The sequence below is a fragment of the Anopheles gambiae genome, chromosome 3 (genome assembly GCF_943734735.2).
Source record: "Anopheles gambiae chromosome 3, idAnoGambNW_F1_1, whole genome shotgun sequence".
In the NCBI taxonomy this organism is placed as follows: domain Eukaryota; kingdom Metazoa; phylum Arthropoda; class Insecta; order Diptera; family Culicidae; genus Anopheles; species Anopheles gambiae.
Genome location: NC_064602.1, coordinates 37,006,021 through 37,018,183, shown reverse-complemented (window position 1 = coordinate 37,018,183; position 12,163 = coordinate 37,006,021). Strand labels below are relative to the sequence as shown.

General features: G+C 43.1%; 1 protein-coding gene across 6 annotated transcripts in view; it reads right to left on the bottom strand.

Annotated features, from left to right (window-relative positions):
* The window catches only part of LOC3292014 (uncharacterized), a 48,222-nt gene that overhangs the window by 25,186 nt on the left and 10,873 nt on the right, over positions 1 to 12,163 (bottom strand). For all 6 annotated transcript variants that reach the window (XM_061656886.1, XM_061656891.1, XM_061656888.1 and 3 more), the window contains exon 3: positions 2,055 to 4,470. In XM_061656886.1, coding sequence (XP_061512870.1) covers positions 2,055 to 2,142 — 88 coding nt within the window. In that variant the 5' untranslated portion in view covers positions 2,143 to 4,470. The remainder of the gene's footprint in view (positions 1 to 2,054; positions 4,471 to 12,163) is intronic.

Here is a 12,163-nt window from a genome sequence, read left to right as displayed (position 1 = left end):
TGGGAGTAGGTTTAAAAGCAGGTGGATGATTTTTGAGGGCTCGCATGCACCCATACACACACACCCACAACACACTTAAAAAACCTGTGGCAAAGGGGGCACACGATTTACTGTCATCGATGCACATCGGTCGGCACAGTTTGCAATTTGTCAACTGTCATATTTGAAATCATTTGGCAAGTAATTTTTGTGCTGAAAAAAAACTGCAAGTAAACACTAATACACATCAAGAAATAGGACAGTGCGCGGGCAATTGTGGTCACACATAACATGTCCCCTTTCCCTTCTTCCCTCTTCTCGCCGTCATCGACTAAGCAGACTTGATGAACGCTACCCCCGTTTGCTGTCTGTTTTTGCATTGGGCAAAAGTGCACTCTAGCGTCAAACGGCCACCGCGAACGCACACAGAGAGCGAGAGCGATCATTGACCCGATGGATGGTGGTGGTGGAACAAAATGGTTTTACAATTGTACTAAACGATACGGTCTTTTTTTCTCCTCTTGGTGGCAGAACGTTTCGTGCGATCCTCGGAGGGATCAAGATGAGGAGAATGGAAACAGTGCAGTAATAGAAGTACATTGCGATGTACTATGAAGATCGGTATCTTAGTTTACAAAAGAGTTGATGAAATTAAACTTTTTTCAAAAGTTATAACTGGTTTCTATTGTTAACGTGTTACAGTAACTAATCAACAGTAACTGGTTGTTGAATGGTAATAGAACAAAAGTTTTAAAAGGTAATTACCTAAATTAATTATTTAAATCAAGCAATGAAATGAGTGAAACAACTAAGCGTAACAAGTAAACTAGTGATGGATAAATTTGGCAAAAATCCGGAGCCATCTCCGATCCTACTCCGATAATTTCAGATCCGACTCCAGAAGGTTGGAACGCCCAGATTTATCCGGAGTCGTTCGGAAACATCCGGAAACGTCCGGAGTCGTCCGGAGTCGTCTGGATTCGGTTGGAGTCGCAGTCGTCCGTAGTCGTCCGGAATCGGTTGGAGTCGGAGTCGTCCAGAGTCGGCCAGAATCGGCCTTTGAAACAAAGGCCTGTATATGAAGTGCATGCGCAAAGTGGAAGTAACAAAAACACAACAAAATAAAAATGAAATGAAATTCCTGATAACAGGCTCATTGCATCGGACGGCTCCTGTTGACTTCGATCGACTCCGATTTCGGTCGATTCCGATCGACTCTGAAAAACTCCAAATAACTCCGGACAACTCTGAATGACTCCGAACGACTACGGAAGACTCTGGATGATTCTAAAAGATTCTAAACGAATCCGAACGACTTAGAACGCTCAGTTATAGGATATTTTTCGCTTCTATAGCTTTAATGAACCAGAAAAGATCGTTTTTGAAGCACGTTTTTACTCGCTTCTTAACTTAATACATTTAACGTCTTTAAAATAAAGAAATTATAGAATAATTCCGCAATCAGAATCGGCTCCGGAATCGGAATTGGCCTGGGAATCGTAATTTGCCTCGATAACGGAATCATAATTGAAAAACTAAGTTTTAGAAGCGAAATCAGTCCGGGAATCTCCATAAGAATGGATCTTTTACAACTATTTTTTATTTTTTGCGGTTATCAATACGTAGTATGATTGGACCCAAGCGTCTATTTTTATGGCGATGCCAAAACTGATTCTGTTTGGAAGCCGATTCTAATTTAGGAGCTAATAATTCCGATTCGAGGGATGATTCCGATTCCGGAACCGATTCCGATTCCGATTCCGTAGTCAATTGCGAAATCGATTCCGAAAACTGATTCCGGACCTACTATCCGGAATCGATTCCAGAAAACTGCGGAGCTAGCCGGAATCGATTCCGACAAAAACTTCATTTTTCCCATCACTAGTGTTCAGATCTATTAAGATTCATTCCTCTATCACTATTTTCATTGACCAACGACCGAAATATCTATAAAATCATAATGATTTACAGCAAACCGTGTTTCACCACAATATCAAAAGTTCCGCATGTCAAACTCTACTTTTAAAAAAGACTAATACACAAGGATTCAATTGCTAAAATGCAAGCATACTTACACGTAAGGTCCAGATTGAACTCATCGTCGGTGTAGCGGAACCGCTGCCCACTAACCTTCTCCCGGATGAAGTTCGTCGGGTTAGCCATGTCCCGGATGGCGCGGTTGATGCGGTACAGCAGCGCAGCGCGCAAATACGTGGACCCAGCCGTCGCCCGTTCTTTCCTCGCACTGCTTGATGGGCCAGGGAGGTGTTTGAGGAAGGTAGCTCTGTTCTTTTTTGTAACTTTTGTGCCACAAAAGCCTGTCGCTGGCCTATATTAGTGTTGTGCTCTGCTAGCCTCTTTAGTAATGCTTCTTACCGTTACCGTTACGTTACGTTACAGAATGTTTGCTAGTGCACCTTGACCCGCTCCTCCTGCGGCTTCCCATGAGTTCGGTGAGTGTGTGTGGGTGGGTATCACCACTGGCTGGGAGTGATGCTTTGTACTTTTAGTGAAAAAAGCAGGCGAGAATTGTCGAACTTCTGCCGTTGATTGAAGGATCGGTTGCTAGGCAATCCGACAACAAGCGTTGAACAGACAGAGCTGGCTGAAGCTTATCTAGCTCATTGCACTTAATCGTACGAGTGGTTGTAGAAATTTATATATTATAACTATACACAATGCCAAAACAACAACTAGTTGTTTCACAATCGGCGACACACTATATTTCTATATTACAGGCGGCAGCTGTTGTTGCTATTTTTTTTCTCTAACCTATCATCCCGGTCGCGTTACAATGCTCTTGCATTTCTCTCCGTTTCACTATCACAAACCAGAACACACACGGGTTGCGTTCTTTCCGTCAAACACGCGCGCCTCACTTCCCATCCAAACCACATGCGACAACACTACGCTCTTACTGTCCAGCCATTGCTTCCTTTTTGCTTTACTACTCCTCTTCTAACGCTTCCGCACGGAACTCTTCACATACTGTTAGGTGTGCTCACCAGATGACTAACAGTGGATCTATTGCACACACACACGCACACGCGACGACACTTTTCCATTCGCTACGTGAGCTGATAGCACACGGTGGGTTCCCTCCTGCTGCAGACACAGCACACCCGGCCACATTGCACACGGGGGAGGGAAGGTGGGAGGGTACACGAGAGCGGCCACCGCCTGCGCCTAAAAAGCTGCCGAGCTGTCTGCGCGAATGGCGACAAAAAACCACCGCGCGGCCGACTCAACCGCGGCCCCGAGGAGGTGGCAGCAGGTGGTGTGGTGATAACGCTCAAACAAACACACAGACACGACCTGCCGCGTTTGCCAAACGGAACGCAGCACGGAGTGCCCCGAATAACAACAATAATAACAACAACAACGAAAAACACACACCTTAAACGCGCGCGCGCACTCAAATACACTTACACTCACACAAACGTTAACACAAAGAGGACACAGGAAACACGTTAAAATCTTTGTACACCGTCGTACATGTCTGCAGTACAGAGCCCTGGCTCCAGTGTACTATCGAAGCAGGATGACTAACATCTCACGGATTGCACACACCACACACATACTATTCACGCGCCGCACGGTACACAGGTCGGGTTCTTGTGTAACGCACCATCATCTCGACCTTAAAGAGAGTAGGAGATGCTACTGCTGCTGGGTAACGACGGCTCTGAATTTTCAATATTGCACGTTATCGTCGGCTGCTTAGATTCACCAACCCGTTTCCTTAGCGCAAAACGCCGCCGCAAACGAGTGTTTGCTAGGATTGCTCTCTCTCTCTCTCTCACACACACGCGCCACTGTATTGCCGTTTGCGTTTGAATAGTGCACACCCTGCGCACACCGCTCTAGCAGAGACAGGCACTACTACTACCACCACTACAACCAAATCATCCAACACACCAGTACGTTCTCCATTAAGCATTCAGCTGCCAGGAGTACAGCAGCAGCGGCAGCAGTCTAACGCTTATCGTCGTTATGCGCCCCCCTGCCTGCTGCAGCACACACGCATAACCCCACTCACTCCTTTTCCCGCACACATGCTACGTCCCGGGGAAGCATCTTCGCTTCTGCTGGCAGGATGAATGATAGTGTCGCGCGACACGATCGCTTCGCTACAACACAAACCCTAACGCGCGTCGTGGCAGCCTTAGCACCTTCCGTTGATGATGATGATGATGATGGGCAATCTATTATCGAGCCGTTGCACTACTGCCGGTCGTCTCATGCCGGTCGTCGATCTGCTTCTATTTCTACACGGTTGTGTAGAGCACACGGTGTCTTGAAGTTTAAAACAATTTTTGTTAACGCTTTTTATTTGCAAAAAGCATCAGCACACACACAAACTGGGTACGAAACACAGACCTCCACCCCACACAGTCAGATGGGTGAGGGGAATTAACTAACAACACATTGCACACTCGCCGTTTGACACGCTAAAATTGCACTGGTTAGATTTGTAAGTACTCCCGGATACTGTGGAAGAGAGAGGGAGAGAGAGAATGCAAAGGAAACATTGGATTAGTGATATGTTGCTTAGACAAGAGAAATTTGAAGACGGGAATTAAAAGAATATTACGACGTCGTAATAGGGGAAAGCGGGGCAAAATGGGCATGTTAAGCAGTTTACTGAATATTCCTTTGAATATGCCACAAAACACAATTTTTCTTTCATTATTGTATGCCTCCACCATTTATCTATGGATTAAAATTGCCACATAGAATGAAAACAACTTAAAAACAATAAAATAATGTAAAATAAAAGTTGATGTTTTACGAGAAGCTATTTTGACACACGGGGTAAAATGGGCATAGCCCTGGGGCAAAATGGGCATATGTAAACAAACTGTGAAACGTCAAAACACTGGGGCAATATGGGCCACAACAACTGCGCTTAGGTAATGGTCTATGCTTTTGCGCACGTTTCGTGAAATGTATTTTTCGTTCTTTCTTTTGATTTGCTGGTCAGAAAAGCCCTTAAAATTCTTCCAAAAATATGTTATCAAAATTATAACAGTTTTTACACGTTTAAATCTACAAAATCGAATGTTTTGAAGCTGTGCCTGTTATCATTATTGAGGCGACAAATACAACACCATAGCCTCACCAAGCGCCGTATGTCAAAAGCATCTGCCCATTTTGCCCCAAGAGTAACTGCCCATTTTGCCCCACGTGTAGCATTTTTGTATTTTTTGTTATATTAGTAAAAATACGAATTCAATCGCCTTGATTGCTTCAGACAAATTGTAAAGAAATATCATATCTTTAAAAATATATCATTAAAAACTTCAACGCATCCCTGTGACACACGTTTAAGCTTATTTTCGAAGTGGCAAAAATTACATCAATATGCTGCTAAACCTTATTTTGCATTTTTCTTAGTTATTTGTTATGTAAGGGTTATGAAACTTACATGGTGTTCATAGAACACTCTAATGAATACATTTTGAGCATTGGAAAGTATCTTTGTAGTCAAATAATGCTTAAATAGAGGGTGCCCATTTTGCCCCACATGCCCATTTTGCCCCGCTTTCCCCTATAATGGTATGTCGTTGAGTTTTCTAACACAATGACATTTTCTGTAAAACAAGAAGTTCTCTTAGAAACGTACAGTGCAAACAATCACAACCATAAACCCAAAAAGAAACAGATTGAATGAAGTAGCCATTGGTAATGCGATCTTCATTGGGGGCTTTCGCCCTTCGCCATACACGGACTAGAGAAAATGGCGTAACAATGAACCGTAACACCAATGGGAAGCCGTGGATCACGTGATCGATGTGTGGTGATGCGACTATGTTGTGTTGCATCTTTTCTTTATTAGAATGGAATATTTTGCGGATGACATCATTTTTTTGTCTTTGTCTGTCGTAGCCAGAGAACAGTGGAAATGGCGTGACGGTCTTGCGCTTTCGATGGAAACTTAATTCAAAGGCGTATGGCAAGTAATTGTAGAATTTCAACAAACAACCATGCCATTTTGTGTTCGACATCGTCTATGTTTCAGACGTTGCAGAAGAAGAAACTAAAGAAAATTATGAACAATTTCACAATCATTGGGAAGACCAGACAGCGGACAGGGAAAAAACTTTCTTAGGTTGCAGTATGAAACCCTAGCTACACATTAATATGCACAAACACATAACACTGGATGCACAATTTTCAAGCCGGTCTCGTAGTAAAGTCGTCAACTCGTACGACTTAACAACATGCCCGTCATGGGTTCGATCCCCAAATAGACCGTGCCGCCATACGTAGGATTGACTATCCTGCTATGGGGGAAACCAATCAGACACTGAAAGCCAAAGCTCACAAGTTTTACAGGCAGGCCTTGACCGACAACGGTTGTTGAGCCAAAGAAGAAAGAAGAAGAAAGCACAATTTTCAATTCTTCTCACTCTGGAGCTCGGCCGAGAAACAGTTTCCTTGGCTGCCGGAAGCCTTGTTTTATACGTTTCTGGTGTCGAGATCAAGGTGTATGGATATTAGGAGGTGAAGTACTTAAGAGCAAATTGACATTTCACGACTTGACATAACAATACTCCGGTATTAAAATCGGAAAGGGCTGGACGGGGGTATAGAAAATTGTATGCGATTTGACATAACAACACTCAATGATGGCGCCCGGAAAACGCGCTAATAATTCACCTTCTTAATAAACACACCTTGGTCGAGATGTGTTCCTGCTGGTCTGCTGGTGTGTGTGGTAGGATTCGCTCCAGTCCAATCAGAACACTCCACGTAGGAATAATATTTGCGCACACGCTCACGCATACGGATGCGAGCGCACCCATACGCCCTACAAACTTACGGGCCCACAAATAGAGGCGGACCGCCACAACGACACATTTGTGTAGTGTATTGCTTGCTGTGTGTTATCCTGCCATTTTGAAACGGTTGCGCATGTTAATGTAAGGTAGATACAATAGTGTGATAATTTAACGCCAATGGGGAGACGATCACGTGATCACGAGGAGACGATTGCAAACTCTACAAGAATAGCACACGACGCACTGCCCGGACGGAATTCTTCTTCCTTTCCAAAAAGCCACACCACCGTCGGGCTTTTGTGTTTCTTGCATGCTCGAAGCATCGCATAAGACAACCTCTCCAGTTCTCTCATGTTTTCACAGATACCAGCGAAGAGGAGTAGTATGCTTCTTCTTCTGCTACTAGAAGGGTCTAGAACTAGCAGAGAGCCCCAGCCCCAATCTTCGAGACCTATATACACACACACACGTGTGCGACGGTGCAGTTTTCGCCAATAGAACGGATTCATTTCGCCAATGACATCATTTTCCGACCTTGCTGTAACACGGCAGAGGTCAGTAAAAGCGTATGATGATCACGTGGTTGCAATGGAGTGTATAAAATAATGCGTAAATAGATGCGATCCACTGATTGTTCATTCCACAATTACCAAAAAGAATGTAGCCAAGGTAATTTTGACGTAGAATAACCTGTGATGTATACGGTGTAATTCATGTAGCGAAATCCAAGTAAACTCTACATTTGCCAGCCGGCGAAACATTTTGAATAGGACAGCGCGCCTAATAATAAACAACCTTTTTCCTTCGACGCCTTATCGTTTTACTGGCACCGTGTACGCACAACACTGAATGGGTGCCATTTCGCTTGGAGGTTTTGGAAATGGTTTTTATCTGGGGCGTCTAGACCAGGGATCTCCAAACTTCGGCCCGCGGGCCGCATGCGACCCTCTATAGTCTGTAATGCGGCCCGCGACGACTTGGTAGAGGTTAAAATAAATAGTGAAAAGTTTGGAGGCCCCTGGTCTACCCCAATCAGTACCTAGAGACGAATGCAGTCGCGAAACTTAATCTCTTGTCTCGTCTCTTCTCTTTGGTGCATTTTTTCTTCTAGAACATTAAGAAAAAATGCATGCATTAACGCACGTACACAAGCATACACTCATCTCAGCTTTGGCCGGTGTGAGCAGGGCAACTTCCATACACGTGCTTTATGTTCATTACACTGAAGAACTCACTACTTACATCTCATCTCTCACCGTGCAAACAGAAGTAGAGTGACATTTGCAAAAGTACAGGCGATCCCCGAAATACACGGTACCTCTTACACGCGGATTCGGAGATACGCGGTTTTCCAAATTTGACAGTTCTTTGAGCGAATTATACTGATTTGACACATGCATTGTGAAATACCAAATAATTTCCGTATTGATCGAATGTAAAATACCATTTAAAAAGGTTTAAAACTATTCAATTCAGTAGAAACATATCAAATATTTAATTTGGTGGCTATAACCACCCCCTATTTGCAAAATTAGACGAAGATTAGTGATATTTTGGCTGAAAATTACGAGATTCGACTGACGCGGTATTTTGCGGCCGTGTTTGGTCCCCATTAACCGCGAATCTCGGGGATCGCCTGTACCTCAATTTTGCAAACAGAGCTACTTGCCTCGCGCGTAATTGATGCTTCATTCGAAACAGTCGAATTATCCAGTTTGATGACATGCCAGATTATTCACTTTTTAATGCCGATCTTAACATAAAAAGAGTTAAACTCTGTTGGCAGGACACCCCACTGTGCGGTGTGAATCCCTTTGGCTAGCAGTGCGTCAAGAGGCGAATGAGGCCAATTGGCTCAGTCTCTATAAAAAAAAGAAAAAAAAAAGCAGTGCGTCCACCGGCACGTCTATACGCACCTCGGGGAATAACAAGTGACAGCTGCCGGATGCCGGGGGCACATGGGAACAAGAGAATTGTACAAGAGACGCGAGAGAACAGGTAGTGAAATAAAGATACAAGAAAACGTAACAAACTCATTTTAATTTATTTTGATTATGTGTATAAATAATAATGAACCAATAATTATCTGGCAGAATTGAGCAATCTACGTGACGTGAAATTTATCATCGCAATTAATCATATTTTATCGAAAACCAGCGCGAAATATTTTAGAATGCAGCAGTGGTTTTTAATCATTTTGCAGCTTAAGCGTAGCAACCTGCGCCGCTACGATCACGATAAGTTACGCATTAGAGCTCCTTCACACCGGACGAATGGGACAATTCGCACGATCGACGTACTTAGCTCATTTAAATATTGGCAACACTAGTAACAGTTGTAATTAATTTATGTATTTAATATTTAATATTAACATTTAAATGGCCAAAAGTCATTTGAACTGTCAAGTTCGCGAGTGCGTTTAGAGCTTGTGCCTATTTCGGTATATTGAGCTACTACAGCCGGACTGAGCTACGTTCGTCGAACGCACGAATTGTCACATTCGTCCGGTGTGAAAGAGCTCTTACGATAAGCTACCTATAGATGCGACCTTATTCGCACCGAGCAGCTACAGGGCGAGATTCGATGATCGCAGGTTCGGCGGAGCAATGGCGAAAAACTAAGGCGACGCTCTGACAGCTATCGAACAAGACATCCGACTCGAACAAACGTATACGACGAATATATCTAAGAGGGTATAATATACAGGTGGGCTTATCCCAGGGTGTATGATTTTAATAGGCTGATTTGTATCGCTTCTATTGCTGAATGAAGATTTTAAGAGAGTTGTGTTGTGATTCATCAAGCTACCAGAAAGCCTGTTCGAGCAAAAGTTTTCACCCGTCGTTTCAAAAAGTGACGTTCAAATTTTGTTATACAAACAGGCTATGAAACCACCCAGTCAGACAAATCGGACTTAATTTACCCCTATATTACCGCTAAATTACCGGTAATTTAAGAGTAATTCAATGGTAAATTAGCAGTCGTTAATTTACCCATTCGAGCAGTTTTGACAGATCTTATTCCTTCCTCTATTTTGTTTTTATTTTTTTTCGACTAAATTGGTAATAAATAACACGAAATTTATTATATTACAGTTTAATGGTTATATTCAATCATTTTCCTTAACTTTTACAAACGATTACAATGATTTTTTTTATAGCAAACTCGACTTGAACAGCCGCTTCACCCGGAGAAGGTGGTGCACAAATAGCACTAATAAACACTATTTCTCGGCTGTTTTTTACATTTTACAGTTTTAAACACACCGCCGACGTCTTCTTCCACTAAAATATCACTAAAACAATACTCTTTTTGTTCTAATTTATATCTTTTTACTGACAACAAACGACAACACTTCGTACCGCTATATTGCTCTTAAATTACTGTTATGAAAGACACAAAACTGCTCGAATGGGTAAATTAACAGAAGGCTGTCTGACTGGGCATTCCGATTCCGCCCAGTCAGACAGCCTTCTGTTAAATTACCCATTCGAGCAGTTTTGTGTCTGTCATAAGTGTTCCTCAACATGAATACTTCTCTAAGCTGACGGTCCCTTTACGATTCACCTTACAGAGATTTCACTGTAAATCAATGTGTTGCTACGGCGTAGCCAAGAGGGCTGGTCTTTTTTTACCACTATATGGAATATGGTCTCTTTTGACCACTAACGAAAATAGTAAAAACAGCCATTCAAAAATTCGCCTTAGAGAATCTATGCAGTCAAATCGCATATGCAGTTTAGAGAAATCTACCTTAAGGAGACATTCATCTGGGAGAGTAAAACATACATGGAATATGACAACATGGTTCGTTCGATCGTTTTAATATACTTTCATAGTAATTTCTAAATTCATCAATCATTATATAGGAAAGCGGAACACTACAACCAGGTTTTCAATCTGTTGTGTTGTGTTCAAGTGTTCTGTTGTGCAAACATATCAAAATTCTTACTTTTTTCTGACGTCTTGAGAAATGGAATTCTTAGGAAGTTGGTCGCTTATCCCTGCCAAGTCACTATGCAGAAAAGGCGTTCACACGTTTGGCAATCCGGAGAATACTGGACCCTGGACACCAACTCCCTCTGTTTCCTGTCCATCTTCAATTTTTTGAGCTTGAGTCACTCGAATTACGCCGTACTCAAGCCCGATCCTCATTCATCGCCTCCACATCCTACTCCATGCAGCCGACGTCCCTCCTCTTCTTTCCTCTATCGACTTTTATGCCCCTCCCCGTCTACTAAAACATCGTCCTTCTCTAGCTCCTTCCCAGCCGTCGAACCCAATTTGGCATGAGCGATCCGTTTCTGAATGGCATCAGACGCTTCAACGATTTCTCCCTCCCACTTATTTGATCGTGACATTTTTTCGGCGTCATATAGATCTAGGCTGCGGACCGACACCAGTTCTGGCTAGTGTTCTCCTTATATTCCTTCTTTAGTTTCCTTTCTAAATTTCCTTTTCTTTCCTCTACTTTTTCTATCCATACTTCACCTACTACCATGGTTGAGGCTAGTTAGAAGCAACTTATACTTTTGTTAAACCATTAGCTAGACAAAATAAATTAAATGAAAATGAAAATAGCTTGTAGCTGAATATCCCTTGTCAGTATTTTATCAAACACCGCAGAAAGCAGATTGAATTCTACAAGTAAACTAGATGATCCCAAGACCGAACAACTCCCGCACGCACAAGAACAGTCCCGTTTGTTATAACTGAAGGAGCAGCATGCTTTCTCTTTTCTTCAATGTAACGACACTACCAACTCTTTGTTCATATTAAAATCGGTGGAAAAAAAGTTCATTAGCGAAATTAACACTCAAGTCTGTACTGGTAACTGGTAAGTATCTGAAAATACTGCCAAAAGTGAACAGCAGATGCTGTGGGTACACGATCGATTGAACGAATCGTTTCTTCCCTTGGTCTATGTTGCCGACCATACTAGCATGATTATGAGCACACACACACACACACACAAACACGCACTGGCAGGCAGGCAGAGCAGTCAGTCACGGTCAAAGGTCTCGCGAGCTCACCCCGTTCTACCCAAAGGCAGGAAAGAACTTGATGTGGAAGAGCCATTTCTTTCTTCACTCCACGCACCACCACAGGCGCACGCCAACCGCCCCACGAGCGGCCGGAGAAGTGCTCGTGGGGTAAATTGAATTAAGCAATCCCGAAAATAGATCTAGACAGACGCAACCCAAATGACCTTGACATTGAGGAAGTCTGGATGGATGGTTAATTAACTCGGCTCTAGGGGTGAGAGAAAGAGAGAGAGAGAGAGAGAGAGAGAGAGAGAGAGAGAGAGAGAGAGAGAGAGAGAGAGAGAGAGAAAGAGAGAGAGAGAGAGAGAGAGAGAGAGCAACCGCGTGCGCAGAGTATTCTTTCGCTTTCGTAAT